The 14,175-nt window shown below is 46.6% G+C and overlaps 1 protein-coding gene across 1 annotated transcript in view; it reads right to left on the bottom strand.

Moving 5' to 3' along the window:
- The window catches only part of KIAA1549L (KIAA1549 like), a 126,618-nt gene that overhangs the window by 92,611 nt on the left and 19,832 nt on the right, over nt 1-14,175 (bottom strand). Inside the window, exons 8-9 of the mRNA XM_024752632.1 lie at nt 9,792-9,943; nt 4,326-4,497 (exon numbers count right to left, since the gene is read on the bottom strand). Of these exons, the coding sequence (XP_024608400.1) occupies nt 4,326-4,497; nt 9,792-9,943 (324 nt within the window). The remainder of the gene's footprint in view (nt 1-4,325; nt 4,498-9,791; nt 9,944-14,175) is intronic.

Here is a 14,175-nt window from a genome sequence, read left to right as displayed (position 1 = left end):
GGGGCTGGATATTCAAAAAGGAATGAGATGTGGTACCTGCTTTTAAAGAGCTCATGAGGGAGAAAAGCGAGAAAACAACTCATTTGCCCAGTGTGATAAGGGCAATGGAGGCCCCTGGAACTAGGGAAACTTCGGGGAGGGGTCATGCTTCAGGGGTCAGGGAAGGCTTCAGAGGCATAGGGAATGTGAAGAATGAATCCTCCCATGTGGCTGAAGCATTAGGTCTGAAGGAGAGAAGAGTAGCTGTACGGCTGGGAAAGAAGCCTGGACACCAGGTTGTCAAGGGCCCTGAACATTTGCTGAGCACCTGTTGTGAAAGGCTTCAAAGACCCACTTTAAGAAGATTGGATTTTATTCTATGAACAGCAGAGAGCCACCAAGTATTTTTTAAATGGAGTAGATGTAAGACCAGGACCTGTGTTTATTATAACGACTCTAATTACAGTGTGGATGGTACATTAGTGGCAAAGAGGCTGAGGCTGAGTCATTTGGGAAGCACCTGTAAAGTCCAAGAGGAGATAATGATGAAATGGAGAAGAGGAAACAGTTTGTGAGTTACTCTAGGAGGGAACCGAGAGAGCCAGGTGGATTTGAAGGAAACAAAGAAGTAAGGTTGAGGGTTAGCAGCTCCGGAGCCAGGCGGAACAGAGTTTGAATCCTGGCTCTCTGAGCCAGAGTCAAACCTCTAAGGTCACCCCTAGATGACCTCTCGACTCTCATTTCCACAAGGCTCCATGCACCTTCTAATTTGATGTGTTGCTCTCTCCTGCCCATGCTCTCAGACACTGTTCCCATCCATCTCCATCAGCAAAGTCCCCTTACCTCTCCCCCTGACACTCCATTCACCTCTTGCTCTAAATAAGGCCAGCTCTCCCATTTCTGCCCCTTCCCAAGTACCACAAGGCCTAGAGTAGATGTGAGGAGGTCAAGGAACTGAGCTCAAAGTAGAGGATGGGTTGGGACAGGAGAAGCGATGCAGAGGAAGAGACGATGAACCAGGATGATGGGGGCCAGCTTGGGTTCTAGAGGTGACTACAGTGAGGAAGGGGCAGTTCAAAGCATCTAGAATTTTGAAAGAATAGAAGAAATGGCCTGAACATAGCAATGAGGACCCAGGAGGAGGGGAGCCTTGCCAATCTTACGGTTCTTCTCTCGTCAGTTTGCTGATGCAGTGTGTACTACTGCATCCTTGCTCAAATGCCCCCCACACAATCTCAACCTCAGCTGCCAACTTCATTATGCCCCAAGAGAGCAGAAACAACCACAGAAACATCCTCAGGCTTCCGTCACCAAATGTACCCCCTGACCGACACCCACACCCCTGTACTCTGCCTTCCTTCCTGGTGCAAAAGATTGAGCCGTCCCTGCTCCTCGCTGAGTCTGAACCCTCCACCTGTGCCACCCCCTCGAGCACATATGGACTTCACCCCTGCAGTGTTCGTCTCTCTTCTGCATTGTCAATTTCTCCCTTGCTATTAGTCACCCATAATATTCAAACGTACCCCAATATCTCCCATATGCCCCTCCAGCAACTGTCCCATTAATCTTCTCCCTTTGCTGTCACTGCTTCCCCACCTCCACCGTCTCCTGGGTCCACTCCAGCCAAGCTGTCTCCACCACCTCTTCCTGGAAACCCCTCCTGCCAAGGTCACCACCAAACTTCAGTTTACCAAATTCACTTCATCTCCATCCTTCCAGAACAGAAGATGACGCAGCAGCTCCCTCCCTCCCAGGACATTCACTTTCTTCACTTATTTCTAGACACCACCTCCTCCATTTCCCCAGATGCTCCTTCCCAGGGTCCTTTGCTGGCTCCAGTTCTTCCCTCATGTGGATGCCCTGGGCCTGATTTTTACCCTCTTCTCTTTAGTTCTAAATCAAGGCAAATCTGGTTAATCTTACCTACTCCCTTAGCTCTAAATGTCACCTGTGTGGATGACTGCCGAGTTCCTATCTCCTGAGCTCTCCCTGAATGTGTAAGCTCACATGTCCAAAAGCAAACTTTCAACTCCATCTCCCCCACCGCCACTGCAGCCCCACTAAACTTCCTCCTCTCCTCTCTGCATCTCAACAAATGACACCACAACCAGTGCTCAAGCAAACACCTGGGAGTCACCCTTGAGTCCTCCAGCCCTCACCTCCTCCTGCCACACACACAATCCATTACCTTGCCCCAACAGCTCTGTCTCCAAAAATATCCCGAATCCAACCACTTCTCTGAGTCTCCACCTCGGACACCTTCCCCTCTCACCTGGGCACCTACAATGGTTTTCACTCCAGTCCTCTACAATTCATTCTCTACCTGGAGAGACGGGGAAAGAGCTGAGAATGGAGCCCTGGGGAACCCACTTAAAGAAGATGCAGTAAAACTGATGAAGCTAGTAGCTGACCTGACCAGAGATGGGACAGAGCCCACAGGGAGGGAAGGAGAGAGGTGCAAAGGAAGAGAATCTTGGTTAAAAAGTCATTTCAAAGACAAGATTGTAGAGGGAGACCATCATTTCCAGGCAAAGGTGCGTCTGTGAGGATGTGCTGGCCGAGCAGAAGTGAGGGCCGTAACCACATATGGGCTGGACCATCCCTGTGGAAGCCATACCTACCCTGGACGAAGGCAGGAGACGAGGAGGAGAGGAAAACCATGAGCCAGGCGTCAGGTTCCTAAGGAACACGGACATCAACTAGGAGATCAACGGGAGATGACCTTCCAGGCCCTGTATGCTCAGTGTGCCGTCGAATCTAATATTTCTACCACACAATCTCTCATCTTCATCAACCCCCTCTCCCCTTGCTGTCTTCACAGCCCTCTTCTGGGGCCCCAATGCCTGGGCCACCAGAGAGCCTCATTAGTCCTGCCCCCTCTCATCCTGGACACTGCCGACAGATTAACCTCCCTAGATGATGGGTACTTCCAGTGATACTACTGCCCTGCTCAGAAATGTCCAACAGCTCCCCACAGCCAATCACATCATGTACAATCTCCTTCCTCTGCCATCCAACGCCTGAGTCTCCTAAGCAATGCTCGTTTCTAATCCCATCACCTCCTCCTCACGCTTCTGCACTCCAGGCAACTGGAACTCCTTTTATTCAAGCACCCTTGGTACTTTTCAGCTCCCTTCTATTGCTTCTGCTGCTCCCTCTTTCTAGACAGTACATCCTCCTCTCCCTCTGCTGAAACTGTAGCATGCAATACAGTTAAGAACACACTTTTGAAGTCAAACAGATCCAGATTCATATCTTGGCAAGTCAAGTCCTAGTTCTGTGATGTGCAAGTTAGTTAACTTTTCTGAGCCTAGGTTTCCTCATCTGTAATTTGGAGCTGAATAAAGTTGCCCCAGAGAAATTGAGAAAATCTATGTAAAGCAACAAGCATAGTAGCTGCCAGGGGAGGGTCCTCAAAGAGGCAGCTGTTATGTTGCTTATCCTTTCTCTGTTCATCCTTCCTGGATGCTCCTTCAGGAGCAATCTGTCCCTCGGTTGAGCCCTGTATCAATCACATTGTCTCCTCAAAGCATTCCTGCATTCTATGCCTTTATATCTGCATTAACGCCTTCTCTGCTCCTTAAAGGCAGTGACTGGGACTTGCCCACTTCTATATGTCCTCCAGCACTGAACACACAGTTCATGCAGGACTCTACAAAGCTTATTGAATGAAATTACCTTTAATTCCCCAGCAGACAAATACCAGCTCAGCTGTGGTGATTTTTCTAACTGTTCACAAGATTATACTGAGGAGGAAGAGAGGATAGGACCTGGGGAAAAGCAGTATTATCATCATCCTAGTAGCCAAAACATATCCCTGACCCAAAACCTATTGCTTCAAACAACACAGGAAACAACTGGTTGATTTGAGAACCTTCTAGAACAGAAGTATGTTTAGCTCTGGGTCTAATAACATCCAAGTGATTCAGGAAACATTTACTGGTATTAAAAATAACGAATGATGGCACTTCCCTGGTGGCGCAGTGGTTAAGAATCTGCCTGCCAGTGCAGGGGACACAGGTTCAAGCCCTGGTCCGGGAAGATCCTACATGCCACAGAGCAACTAAGCCCATGTGCCACAACACAGCCTGAACTCTAGAGCCTGCGAGCCACAACTACTGAGCCCATGTGCCACGACCACTGAAGCCCGCGCGCCTACAGCCCGTGCTCCACAACAAGAGAAGCCACCACCATGAGAAGCCCGCGCACCGCAACAAAGAGTAGCCCCCACACGCCACAACTAGAGAAAGCCCGCATGCAGCAACGAAGACCCAACACAGCCAAAAATAAATAAATAAATTTATTAAAAATTTAAAAATGAATGAATGGAAAGGTTATCCCCTTACGGTCAGCTTGCAGAAGGACAACGTGATGCAGGGTCAAGGCCATCCTTTGGGAGTCAATGGTGCTCAGGATCTTGGCAGCTGCAGTCCCCAGCAAAGGCTTCCCATTGTACAGGGTGTAGTAAGTCAGCTCCGCGGGGTCCTTGGGTCCTGGCACCCGCTGCATCTTTACCATCTTTCAGAAAAAGACAGGCCATGTTTACAGGGCATCTTGCATCAACTCTGCAATCACCTGGGCAATCAGCAGGCTGTCTCCCGACTGCGAAGCCTTCCATGGCTAAGTGGACCCATGATGTATATTTTAGACATCACCCTTGTCATACCTCCCTATCACCAACGTCTCAAGAAACCCTGCTATGGCCGGAGGAGGGAGGCAGCGAGGAGAAAAGGGTTTTGAAAATATAAACATCTGGAAAGAACAGTTTCAGGCTGGAGAAGGAAACGTTGAAATGGTGATGTCTTCCAGCCTCCAGAGAACTCTGGCCTCATTTGAAAGTAGGCCTCCACATTAATTCAGGGCATGTTAGGTTATTCTCAAACAAGATTTCTAATTTCAAATTCCTGCAGTTGCCAGAGAGGAAAAAAAAAATGAACTTATATGTCTGCAATTCAAAAGAACTCTGACAAAAGCAGTACTTGGAGACTCAAAGCTCTTTTTCTAAAATACCCTTTGTTGCTTTTCCTCACTGTACAAGTCACACATCGTCACTACAGAAAAATCTGAAAATACAAAAAAGCATCGAGAAATGAAATAAAATAAAAACAATCTGGAATCCTTCCACCACAAGCTAATTACTATTACCATTTTGGAGTATTTGCTTCTATTCTTTGTTTTTTCCACACAGGCCTTTTATTTATCATTTTACAAAATTATTTATCATACTCTCTATATAGTATTATATACTGCCAGTTTTACTTGCATCCATAATGGGCTTAAATATAACAAAAGCATAAATGTTAACTTCTACACGGCATTCCAAGGCATGCCTCATAAACTTAGCCAATCCTTTATTGTTGAACACTTAAATTGTTACTCATTTTTCAGCATTGTAACTAACAATTGATAATCATTATAAATACAGAAAACATAAATTTAAAACCTACATAATGTTCTACTGTATGCATGTCTCTTAAACCTAACTAACCCTTCATTTTTAAACATTTAGGTTGTTTTCAACTTTTTACTAGTGTAATTAACCATCGACAAACATTATTGGCATAATATAGTATTTTCCGAAGTGCACATTACAGATTACGAGTTTCAGAGGATATTAAAAGATGTTACAAAAATATTTATAGCAGCATTGTTCATATCATAGCAAAAAAATCTGAAAATTCAGAATTCACTAACAGTAGGATGGATACGTGAGTTATGGTACAGTCACACAATGCAATATTATAGAGTCATGTAAATGAACTATGGCTCTTTGTATCAATATGGGTGAATATAAAAGCCTGATATGGAGCAAAAGAAACAAATTACAGAATATAAAATGCAAAACCGAATGATGTACTACTTAAGGATACACATGAGGATGGTAAAATCTATACAGAAAACACAGGTGTGATTTAATACAAAATTCAGAAGCACAGTCAACTCTGACGGGAAGGAAGTGAGTATGTATAATCAGAAAAGACACAGAAAAGGCTTCTGGGATAAGGTAACAGTAATGTTCTTACTCTTTGGGTTGTGGGTTCTTTTTTACTAGTGCTCTTTAAACTCTACATATTTTTATGCTCCTATGTATGTATGCTATAAAAAATAATTAAAATAAATATTACTACAACCCAATAAAAAATGGGTTTTAAAAAAGTCTGACCAGACACTTCACAAAGGAAGATATCTGAATGGCCAATAAGCATATTTTTTAAATGCTCAATGAGGAAATTCAATTTAAAACCACAAGTCGGGCTTCGCTGGTGGCGCAGTGGTTGAGAGTCCGCCTGCCGATGCAGGGGGCGCGGGTTCATGCCCCAGTCCGGGAAGATCCCACATGCCGTGGAGCGGCTGGGCCCGTGAGCCATGGCCGCTGGGCCTGTGCGTCCAGAGCCTGTGCTCCGCAACGGGAGAGGCCACAACAGCGAGAGGCCCGCGTACCGCAAAAAAAAAAAAAAAAGAACACAAGTCATCAATATCAACCACCGGAGGGGCTAAAAGAAGAAGGGCTGACAACACCATGTTGATGAGGAGGTGGGGTAACTCCACATCTGGTTGGTGGGAGCGGGAACGTCAAACTGTACACTTTGGGAAAAGGTCTGGCAGTCTCTCCTAGAACTCACATAGACCAACTCTATGACCCAGGAATTCCACTCCTACATACCCAAGAGCAATGAAAGCACATGGCCATGGAAAGACCTGCAAAAGAGGTTCATAGAAGCTTTGTTTATAATAGCTAAAAATTGGGAAAAGCGCAGGTGTCCATCAACAGAAGCATGGATAAACAAACGGTAGTATATTTCATACAAGGGAATATTATTCAACAATAAAAAGGAATAAACTACTGAATAAAAGCACAACATGGATGAATCTCAAAAACACTACAGAGTCAAAAAAGCCTTATACAAGAGAGAATATACTGTAGGATTCCACTTATATGAGGTTCTAGAACAGTCCAAACTGATCTACGGTATGGAAATGATATGTTATCAAATATAAAACAGTAACATAATACACTGTTAATTGGAGAACCTAGACGGTGAGTAAATGGGTGCTTACGTCATAATTTTTTCAACTTTTCTGTGACTTTGAAAATGCTTATAATAAAATGTTGGGGAAATGTAGATATTATTATAAACAAGGGTCTCATTGGCATTTAAATGTAGAAACCAGTATATTGAAGAAAGTCAAGGAGATTTCTTTACTTGCAGGTTTTTTTAGAGTCTTTGGTATGCCAATATGCCTTTGGAATCTTCAAGAACATTCTACAGGATGCAGCCTTGCCCAAACTGCCCTGGCCAGAAAGCCCCTTTGCCTCTGGGCACCTTACAGAGTCATTTTCTGGATCCTCCCTGAGAAACACTGCTCTTACCCTTTCATCTTTGTGTTCATCTCTATCTCCTCGAGATGAATTTACAGGAGTAATGTTGTGACCATCTAAAAGCTTCTTGTCTAAATTGCTCACCTGCCCTCCAGCAAGGTCATATCCATTTACCGTGCGTGAGGGTGCCCAGTTCACTGCATCCTCATCAACACGGGATAGTACCATTTTACTCATCTTGAAAATGGCATCCTGTGGTAGTTAAAACTTGCATTACTTTGATGACAAGAGTTAAATGTTTAAAAATGCTTACTGGTCATATGTATATCTTCTTTGGACTCAATTTCTCAAATACATCCACTAGAGAAATACCTTTAGATTCTAGACATTAAAATCTCCATATTCATGAAGGTGGCTCATCTTTACAAATGATCTGAGCCAAGACGAAGGACTTCTCTGGGTGAAGGATGATGATGTAAGCTGTGTAGAGTGAACTTTATTTGGGAAACTTGGGGGTGTTATTTCTGTCCCCAGTGGCAGAGGAGGTAGGGAGAGCGTTAGTATAACCAGGTACAAGGTGAATGAACATTCAGGTATCTAATAACTTTGCTCAATTTCAATTTAATAGCAAATTCTTCTTACCAAATTTCTCCATGGATGATGTTGTTAGGTGGTCTACAGCCTCAGTAAATGGGGGATTTGCAGAAATAAACCCCTACTTACTTCACTCAGGCTTTCCAGGCAACGAAAGGGACCAAGCACACTGAGTACTCAGAAAAAAAGAGGAAACAGCATCTCACTGGGCTCTTTTAGACACTTAGAATGTTCTGGGTTTCTTAGGTTTACAAATAACACCGGCAATGTAGGGTGATTCTTTCCTCCCCTTCAGCTGAGGCAAATCCCATTTCAACTGTCTGAAGCCCAGCAACTTCCTTTCTGTCATTTGGAAAAGTGTGAATTGTAGGGCTCACGTGGACCCACAGAAGGGAAATCACAAACCTGGCACATGAAATTAACTATCGCTTTACCTCATGACAAGGCTGTCTCAGACCACAAAGATTTTTAGAACCAAAGCAACATCCAATAGGACAAGCGGCCAAATTCACCAACTGCGAACGGGGGACCTGGAGTCTCCCTCAGGGGCGTGATGTTGACTAACATAGGGAAGTGTGTTCCAGAAGATGGGTCGTTTGTACTTCCAAGATTGCCTGGGGACATGATCTGCAGACACGGTGGTAATGTCTGCAGTTTCCTTTAAAGCTTCCTCTTAGTTAGACACCATGCATGTGTGTTTGGGTTAAGTTACACACTAGATGTGGTCAATTACCAATCCAGGGGCAGTCGGCTAGATCCCAGAAAATAAGAAGCCCACTTCCTAGAGGCAACTACCAGAAGCACTTCTGTAATTTGATACCTTGCTCAAGAGAGCTTGTTAATTAGCATAACAAATGTTAGAAATGGGTTCTCTTTTGGTGAAATTAGTGGTACTCAAGATACGTGGATTGGCCAGAATATGCTATAGACACTCCCACTCTTGCTTGAACTGGATAAACAATCTAGAGAGCCTCTACCCTCAGGATGGCTACTGTCTCTGTCGGGTTCCCTCTGAAGCAGACTCTGAGATGAGTTGAATGCTTGTAATTTACTGGAGAGATGCAGGGAACTGACAGGGGGTGGAAGGGCGCTAACAATGGACGCATTATGAAGCCAGTCACCGCAGCGGGAAACTAAAGTGTAATTCTCTGCGGGAAAGCTCTGGCAATGATCCTAAAGCATACATTTCAGAATCCTCCCAGCCAAGAAGCAAGAGAGCTGTGGCATTTATACCTCCACCACTGGTGAATTCCCAGGCGCTTCCGGCCAGCCGTGGCTGGGCAAAGGACGTTCTGGCATCTCAAGAGCAGCCCATCAATAAAGAGATGCTGGGAGTTCATCAGCATTCATCATAGAAACTAGAAGGGGGTTTGGGCAGGACACCAGTGGTGTCTGCTACAGCTCCCTACCCTGAATCCCTGTGTGGTCACGTGTCCATTATAAACGTAGAGGGCTCTATTTGTTGAAACGGTTTCGACAAGGCTAACAGAATCCCACACCTGTAAGGCTGATCAGTGTCTCTGCTGATCACAGTCATGGTGCTGAGAGGCCTGAAAGCTGGGACGTCATCCAGCCTCCAGAACAGGATGCAGAGGAGTTGCGCTTGCTTACTAATAGCCTTCCGTTTAATAAATATGTGCATGTGGGCAGCATTTCTTCCGAGACCTCCTTTCCCTACAGTCTAGTAGTCGGGAGAGCAGCTCTCACCCTCCTTCATGATTTCGATGATTATGACTGTCACCCGCCCCCCCCCAAAACCTAAGAGCAGTGTGGATTAACGGACCTCATCAGCTTGCAATGTGAGCGCTCCTCGGCACGCAGCATGGTTTTCTTTAGGCTCAGGAAGCACATTTCCACACCCTTCTTATAAGACCCCCGTGACTTTGCGCACACCCACCTGCACGGTGTAGCTTCCCAGGGTGGTGGCCCGTTTAAACCGCCGGCCTTGTTGCTGGGACATCATGAACAGCTGGGCCAGGCGCTGCTCCATGACCCGGGCGAAGCTTTGGTTGTGCAGGCCCACCAGGGAACTGTCCACGCCCTGCAGCACTGTGGACACAGGACACAGAGGGGCTGTCAGAGGAGAGGCTGCCTGCTGACTCAGAACCACAGCTGCCACCGCTGGCCCCCACCAGCCACTAAGGGCCATGGGCCCGACCCCACGTTAGGGTTTGGCCATCCTTCCCTCACTTTACCCTCACATCAGCCCCAGGAGTTAGGAATCGCTATTGACCTGTTCGAGATGCTGAAAAGGTTAAGTGACTTGTCTAAGGTCACACAGCTAGTAATCAGCAAAGCCAGGGCTCAAACCCGAGCCTGTGGAACCCCAAAGCATGCACTCTGTCCTTCACAAGCTGTGACAGGTGTAACGCTGCTGTATTAGGTCCCAACCTTATTTAAGATAGTATGCGTTGTCAGAGTCCATATGGGAATACAGCATCGCTAATGGGTACAACTACTTGGATTTTTGGTGGTTCCCACTCAGAAGCCCTGGCTCAGCACTACCCTGATTTTACTTTTCCTTCCCAACAGCTCTGGTGAGAAATCTAAGCTCCATCCTGCAACTCAGCCCCTTCCACACGGGCAAACCACCCTGTCCTCTTCCCTCTCTCCTCAATGGGGTCCTTTCAGGGCTCACCCCTAAAGCTGCCCAGGGCCCCTGGGGTCTCTCTCACTTGAGAGAAGGATTGTGTGATAGAAAGAGTGGGCTCTCTCAGTGCTGGCCCTTGCCAGTTGGGGGACTTTGGGCAAACCACAGGCCCTCTCAGAGTCCAAGTCCTTTTCTGTAAAACGGAATAAGAAGGGCTACATCACAGCAAATATATTTCTAGTGGGCTTTAAGGTTGAGATGAAATAAGGTGTATATAGCAGCTTAGCATAGAGCCTGGTGTGCAAAGGGCAAATGAAACCCTCTCTTTCCATCCCTCCTTCACTGCTGGGCTTCACCCACATCCAGAGTGTCTGTAATCAATGGGTTAAGGCATTGGTGATGGAATTCCAGGCAATGGCTGGTGCACAGGAGAGAATTTAGTGAACACCAGGGCCGTCCAAGGACTGCTGTGGTCAATTACTATGGGGGCGACTGCCTTTTGCTGTCTACCCCCAATGCCAGCCCTTCCTCCGAGACCCTTGGGAAGAAGCACACTTCTTCCCAAACACACAAACACTCCCTCCAAACACAGTCATCCCTGAAAACAAAAATGCTAAAAGCAATTCTCGTCTTCTTAGACCAAAACTTACAAGGGCTGGGAATGTAATACAAGGTTTTCCATTTAGCAGAGTTTGTTCTACTACAGTCCAGCCAAGGACCATTAATACCACCCGTCTACTGGGATCTGGCAATAGCTTGGATATAAAGACGGCATTGTTGCTATGTTCTAACAGGGCCAGAACACGCAACGGATGACAACGAGATACAGAGAACGATGTTTAAACCAATCAAGAGAAAAATAAAACCCACAGCTGAGTCTTAGAAATCATTTCTTTGAAACCACAAATGCTAAATAATCCCCACAGAGGGCATAAAGCAGCTTTCCTTCCAGGGCCCTCATGAGGGACTCCCAGCTCAGCAGAACTCCTGCAAACAAAGATAAAACACTCCTGCACTTCCCACTGTGGCCCCTTGGAACCCTCCTGACACAGCTGTCAGGCTGAGGAAGGGCTGACCAGCCTCCTGACCCCAGAAGGAGAGCCCGTGTTCTTGCGCGTTCAAAGACACCCCTCCCATAAAAGGACAGCGCCAACTGCTGAAGGATTACTTCTACACTGGTCTCTCCTAACTGGTGGACAAGAGCAAGAGAGGGGACACAGGATGGTCGAGGGACGTCATCATGGGTTACTTTACAGGAATCCCAGAGATGATGCAAGGGCAGACATCAAAGAAGAGAAGAGTCGAAGCCTTCAGGTGACAAAAACATTCTGGAAATAGATAGTGGTGATGGTTGCACAACACTGTGAATGTACTTAATGCCCCTGAACTGTACACTTTAAAAATAGTTAAGGGCTTCCCTGGTGGCGCAGTGGTTAAGAATCCTCCTGCCAGTGCAGGGGACGCGGGTTCGAGCCCTGGTCTGGGAAGATCACACATGCCGCGGAGTAACTAAGCCCATGCGCCACAACTGCTGAGCCTGTGCTCTAGAGCCCGTGAGCCACAACTACTGAGTCTGCATTCTTCAACTCCTGAAGCCTGCACGCCTAGAGCCCATGCTCCACTACAAGAGAAGCCAAGGCACATATATACACTACCAAATGTAAAACAGATAGCTAGTGGGAAAATCACTGGCTATCTGCATAGCACAGGGAGATCAGCTCGGTGCTTTTTGTCCACCTAGAGGGGTGGGATAGGGAGGGTGGGAGGGAGACGCAAGAGGGAGGAGATATGGGGATATATGTATACGTATAGCTGATTCACTTTGTTATAAAGCAAAAACTTACACACCATTGTAAAGCAATTATACTCCAATTAAGATATTTTAAAAAAAGAGAGAAGTCACCGCAAGAAGAAGCCCGCGCACCGCAACAAAGAGCAGCCCCCGCTCATCCCAACTAGAGAAAGCCCGGGCAGAGCGACAAAGACCCAACACAGCCCAAGATAAACAAATAAATAAATATTTTTTTAAAAAAAGGTTAAAACGGTAAATCACACTTTATGTTTATTTTACCACAGTTTTAAAAATTGAGAAAAAATACCTCCAGGGAAGTACAGGAGGCCGTGGGAACCAGCCACAGAGCTACATGGAATCAACTGGGCAGCTCCCTCATGCCTTGTGGCTCTATTTGCAAAGAGGAGGTGTCCTTCTCGAGGTGGCTGGAGAAGAGCAGAGGGTTGGAGCCAGGGGTCTGGGTTTGAATCCTGATGCCCCCTTACCGAGTGTCTTGAGCAAGTTGCCTAGTTTCTCTGGGCCCCAGTTCCTCATCAGAAAACACAGTTATCATAAGCTCCTCCTGACTGTATCATTGCAAAGAACAGTATACTTTATACAAAAATGCTTCCAGCATAGTGTCATAAAGCACTTGAGAGGCGGGTGCCCGTAAACAGTAGCTGTCGTTGCTCAAACGCGCCTCCTCCTTCACTAGACACATCCTCACCAGAGGAAGGAATTGCCTGGAAAACATAGAGCTGTGTTGCAGGACTGTAGCTCCTTTCCTTTCCCCTGAGAAGCACGGCGGACCTCAGGCTCCTGGCCCTCTCTGCCCACCCGGAAGGAAGTAGAAAGAGGTGTGTGCCCATAGCTCTCACAGAGACACGGAAGCAGTAGCAGGGGTTGGACCCTGGCACGGGGGCCCAGGAGGACCGCAGCCCCTCAGTACATCAGCCAGGGCCCTGGCCACCCACCCTTACCCACCACTGATTCAGCTCAGAGGAGGCGGGCAAGTCCCAGCTGTGTTCCTAGGAGCTTTGTCCAGAGGATTTGGTGGCTGTAACATCACTGGTCTCTCATTCCTTCTTTGTTTACAATTGCACTGGGCTCTAAGATTCCAACGATCAGGCCAAGTGAACTCAAGTTAAGTTGTTTTATTCATGGTTGAATCTCACATACTCAGAGCCAAAAGAACCTCAATCCTCAGTTCACATCTTTCCCTGATTCTAAAGGTGAGCATGTGCTGCCTAGTGGGTCTAAGTTGACTTGCTCAAGGACACACTAGGTTAGTCAGTAGCACAGCTGAGACCAGAAGAAATCCTGTAATTGCTGGGTCTGGGATATTTTGACTCTGGTAGGTGAAATAAAGACAGATGAATAAACCTAAGAGGGGCTCTCACCTCTGTCAGGCAGCAACATTAAGTCTGTACATTTCTACCCCGCCTCATATATACACCCCTGACTGCAGGATCCATGAGAGCAGGGTAGCCCCTGGGTACTCTGTAAAGAGGGGCTGCAGGAGTCACCCTAAGCCAGTGATTTTCCACCACAGCGGGACCCACACTCAGGGAGGGGAGAAGTGGATAGTGTGCCAAAACATATTTAATATAAGTTTAGTTGGAAAACAGATGAAAACATGTTAGGCTTTTACAATACAAATTACAGGAAGAAAAGTTGCTTCAAATCCTCTTGGCTGTTAGCAATGAGCAGAAGACAGGATGCCCGGGATGAATATCTGGGCAGACAGGTTATTCTAGGGCTTGTAGGTTTGAACAAGTGCTGTCTTCATCTCTCAGTTCCTAATCTCCTACCCCTTCTGGAAAAGATGGTTAAAGTTGGTGGTGGCCGCCCATGGGTCTAGAAAGTGGTTATGGGCCAAAGGGAAGGCAGGAGGGTCATCCTGAGACCTGGACCTGTCCC

Source organism: Neophocaena asiaeorientalis, unplaced genomic scaffold (genome assembly GCF_003031525.2).
Source record: "Neophocaena asiaeorientalis asiaeorientalis breed wild unplaced genomic scaffold, Neophocaena_asiaeorientalis_V1.1 scaffold196, whole genome shotgun sequence".
Taxonomy (NCBI): Eukaryota; Metazoa; Chordata; class Mammalia; order Artiodactyla; family Phocoenidae; genus Neophocaena; species Neophocaena asiaeorientalis.
The sequence above is the reverse complement of the archived record's forward strand: the minus strand, read 5'-3'. Positions and strand labels throughout refer to the sequence as shown.